At 36.2% G+C, this 4,673-nt stretch overlaps 1 protein-coding gene across 1 annotated transcript; it reads right to left on the reverse strand.

The window, feature by feature from the left end:
* Positions 1-2,947: 2,947 nt before the first annotated feature.
* On the reverse strand, positions 2,948-4,264 carry GJA8 (gap junction protein alpha 8). Its single transcript, XM_070943710.1, has one exon. The coding sequence runs from the start codon at positions 4,256-4,258 to the stop codon at positions 3,020-3,022; it is 1,239 nt and encodes a 412-aa protein (XP_070799811.1). The 5' UTR covers positions 4,259-4,264; the 3' UTR covers positions 2,948-3,019.
* Positions 4,265-4,673: the final 409 nt, after the last annotated feature.

Below are 4,673 nucleotides of genomic sequence, written 5' to 3' on the forward strand. Positions count from 1 at the left end.
TTGTACTTAAAACTTTTCATAAAAACATTACCTTAAAAAACTTATTTATTAAACTTATTATACAGTAATGAACAGCAAATTGTAATGAGCTGCAAATTGTCAGTACTCAAGTTGTTTTCTCATTTTTTGATAAAAATTGTGTCCATGTCATGGATGGAACTAGTCATTTATCTTTTGATTTCCTCCTAAATATTTTTTCTCCTATTTTAATCTTTTTGTAATTTTTTAAAAACCTGTTCAAAAGCTTATAAATCCATTATCAAATAAATCAGCTTGGCCATCTAAGGAAAATTCAAATGTAATTTGCTGTGTTTCTTACCTGTTCCCTCACTTCCAAGTGGATGCATTATATATTATATCAGATTATCTTTTGTTGTTATTGTTGTTTAACATTCTGATGTCCCCAAACCCTTTGTGAGGCTTCCAAGTTTCAAAATTCCAGAAATAATAGATTTATTATTAATAAAAGAACAATAGAATATTCTACTAGAAAATTTTAATAGAATAGTACTATAATTTTTTAAAAATTGAATCATCATTACATGTACTTAAACTTCTTTGCTTCGTTTAAGAGATTCCCCTTCCTTGCTTCCAGGATTAAAATGATAAAGGATGATATCTATATATTAATAGAGTGCATTGTAATTTGGTGAGGTTTAATGTCCTGATCCCAGATCATGGGAGTGATTATGGAGAAAAATCCCTGGCTTCAACTGACTTCTGAATTAGGTGCTTATGCCTTTAATCTGCTGAAAAATTCTATGGGTCCTTTCTGGGTGTGTTGGCAGTTTATGCAAAAGGGATTTTCTGAAATGGATTAAACCTCCCTTCGCATTGTTTCCGGACTGGAGAGAATTTGCTGAGCCACTAAGGGCTGAAAAAACAGAGCCAATGAAAGTGCATACCTGCACATTTCTGTTGGTATTAGTCTCCACTGCCTTAAAAAGATCTGATTTGCTACACATATGCAAGTTATATTTTCACCAAATCAATAAGAGAGAGGGATTCTTTTTTTTTTTTTAGATAAAAATCGACATTTTCAAGAAATCAATTTCTCTTTCTCTCTGCTCAGGCACATACCTATATCTATATCTCAGAGGATTGTGCAAAATCTTCAAAGAGGTGTTTTGCAATGTGCAGGTTGCTGAACAAAGCATCTGTTTTGGGACTGTTAAAGCAGCTGGATTCTTTGCATAGTAGCTTTTCTAAGAAAGTGGGAAATGATCAAGTGTTTTGCTAAATCAAAAACTACTTTGTATCACTCTGCACATTGTGAATCATTTCTCTGGAAAGTTTTGCTCAGTCCTAGTAATCTGCTGTTAGATAAACAGATGGCTTTGGTTGCCAGATAAATGTGTTGCTTTTTCTGAGGAGTTTCCCAGAGCTTTTGTTTCTATCATTATTCTAAGACATATTGCTAGCAGAAGAGAAAGCAAGAGAGCACAGCTATCAGATGGCTGCTGAATCTTATTTCGGTATTGGAGATGGGACCTTGAAGGACATAATAATATTCTTTGTCACCTCACTGCTACTTCCTGTTCTCCTAAGTGGCAGGAAGGCTGCCAAGGAGACTGCTTTACTCTACCAAATAATATGGTCATCCCATTCTACTGCTGAAAACAGAATAATGAATAGTAAATCTCAGTTTGCTTCAACAAAAACATTTAAAGGGGTCTATCCAAATGCATCCAACCAGCTTCATTCTGCACTGGTCCTGCATCTAGTCCAAACCACTAGAATAATGACTTGAAGGCTATGCAAAATAGACCATGCAATCAGCACAGTAGGAAATATATTACTAGGACTTCAGCTTTAACACATATCTCTCAAGCAAAAAGCAGAATAAGGTATCATTTGGAATACAATTATAACTCAAGTCTATATTCTCAGGGAGGTTTTTTACTTTCCATTTGCTAAAAATGATTTAGCTAAGGATAATTTAGCCTTCAGCTACCTATAATAAGCAAATGGCATTTTCATTATATAATACAAACTTGGACCATTAAAATCCACATTTTATCCTGGAGCTCATAATATATTACAGCTACAAGATACAGCACACTTCAATACATACTGTAAAATGCCAGTATTTTCTTCCATTTCTAATGTGATCATTAATGATCTAATAGGAATCTATCTTTCTCCAAAAACTGGAACAGCTCAAAGTAGGCAAGGTGTTACACCAGTACAGCCTCTTCCCATGTGGTTGAAGATACCCATTTAACCAAGCATTTACTACTTACTACACTGTACATTTTAGAAGTTCAAATGAAATAATTTATATTTTTCACATTTGGTTTATATTATGTTTTTCATCTATCCCTGTCCTGTGATGAGAAACAATCAAATAAACAAATCAGCAGATCGCAAAAAAATTATTTTGATCATGCCAACAGTTTGTCTGGCACAATCACCAATATTGGTTCTGTAGCTAAGTTAGGTTGTCTGTGAACTATGCTGATTTATCAAAGTAAACCTCATTTGTCTCCATAAGCAAACATTTCTGTACATTCACTGGGAGATGAATTAAAACCCCTTTTGAAAGGTAACTGATTTAAATTCCACAACAAGGAAGGTGGAGAAAGCCCCAAGCTATCAATTTATCTCTATATATGACCATCAGAGAAATAACACCTCCCAAATGCTAGAAGAAAAGGAGAGCATAAAAACAGTTGCAATCACAGTTGTTACATTTGTTTTCCTCATTGCTTTCAGTGGTTGGTGGGTTTTTTTTTTGTATCTCAATATTGTTATAGTACATTTTATTTTATAGTAATGAAATCATTTCAAGTGAAGAATTCATTTCATTGTTGCATTACATGACTAACATGATAACTAGTACCAGTATCATGAAAAACAATAATGATAAAACAGTTAACTTTCATAGTACTTTTTTCCTAGCTAAAACATTGATAAATATTAAGAAACAATATTAAAATGACCACTTTAGCATCTTGTTTCAGACATCTGAGGTGTGTATATATGTAAATGTAGGGGGGGTGGATTCTTAGGTCACTACTCATACAGTCAGATCATCAGACCGAGCCCGACTGCTGCCTTTGCTTAACCTGCTCAGGGGTCTTGTGTCAGTTGTCACATCAGCAGATGATAGTGGCAAGTTCTGCTGTGGTGGTTCTAACTCGTTCTCCATGGCCTTTTCTTCTACTTCTTTTTCTGTTTTCTCCGTTAACAGTTCTAACCTTTGTGGTTCAGCTTCCTCAGCTTCCTTCTCTTCTGATTCCTCCTCTGCTTCTCCTTTCTCCTTGTCCAGTTGGTCTATGTGTGTGTAGGAGTGCAGTTGTTCATTAAATGTCCTGGAGAGGTTTTTCAGGTGTTCAATGCTAATCTTCTCTTCCATGTCATGCAATGAACTTTCTACTCCTACTTCTGTCAAAGGAAAGTAATGGAATTCTTGCTTCCCTTCCTCCTCTAGCAATTTATACCCTTTGGCTTTTTGGATAGATGAAACAGCAATAGAATGAAGGTGAGTCTCTGGCATTTCCACAGGTTGTTGTTCCACTGGTTTTTTGAAAGCATTCAAGATTTTCTTGAGACCCAAGTGACTGATCTCTACAAGATTGAGGAAAAGGGATACTGATGCCACAGCCAACATGAACATGATAAAAACAGTCTTCTCAGTAGGCCTGGATGTAAAACAGTCTACAATGTTGGGGCAAGGCCATCTGCCACAGCGGTAGAGAGGATAGATTCGGAAGCCATACAGAAAGTATTGACCCACTATAAACCCAACCTCAAAGAGAGTCTTAAAAAAGATGTGACAGATATAAGTTCTCAGAATGGTTCCCTCAAGATGGAACTTTTTGATCCCTCTGTGGCTTGTATCCTTCATAGAAACAGAGTTGCCGTCATCTTGGTTAAGAGGTGAGTTTTCTTCCTCTGCTTTTCTTTGCTGAGCTCTTTCAGCTTCTTTCCGCTCTTTCCTTTTCTGTTGCACCTTTACATAGTGGGCAGCATGGCCCAAATATACCAGCGAAGGAGTGGAGACGAAGATGATTTGGAGAACCCACAGACGGATATGAGAGATAGGGAAGGCCTCATCGTAACACACATTCTCACAACCTGGTTGCTGAGTGTTGCAAACAAAGTCTGACTGTTCATCGCCCCATACAAATTCTGCTGCAGTTCCTAAGATCAGGATTCGGAAAATGAAGAGTACTGTGAGCCACACTCTCCCAATGACAGTGGAGTGTTCATTCACCTCTTCTAAGATGTTCCCTAAAAAACTCCAGTCACCCATTGCTGGCTGTTTAAAAGAAAGACAATGATTACATTGTATTATACTTTAATAGTTTAAATATATATTATCTACATGTCTTATTCATTTCTCATTATTTTTAACATGCTTCACATTTTCACAATCCATATTCCAATGAAATCAAAGGCGTATTTCATTTTGAACTGTACATTTTAATCCAAAGAGGCTGCTGCAAGCAAACAGCATAGCAAAGGGTACAAAGCCATGCTCTCTTCTCTTTTTTATTTTTAAAAATACTCTGAAACTACTCTGAAATTAGAAGCCATTTCATGCTATAAATTGCTATTGCCTTCTCCAAAAATCTCACAATCCAGAAAAGTTTTGGAAGGCAGTTCTTGGAACTCTCCAGGCTGTCTGAATAATTCTGGTCCCTATATATGGGAAGGATGCTAGGTCG

This window comes from Pituophis catenifer, unplaced genomic scaffold (genome assembly GCF_029215685.1).
Source record: "Pituophis catenifer annectens isolate HBS135680 unplaced genomic scaffold, rPitCat1.0.hap2 SCAF_4, whole genome shotgun sequence".
NCBI classification, from domain to species: domain Eukaryota; kingdom Metazoa; phylum Chordata; class Lepidosauria; order Squamata; family Colubridae; genus Pituophis; species Pituophis catenifer.

Excerpts from the sequence above, each read along its gene's own strand:
- GJA8 (XM_070943710.1), bottom strand. The coding sequence starts at position 4,258 with ATGGGTGACTGGAGTTTTTTAGGGAACATCTTAGAAGAGGTGAATGAA.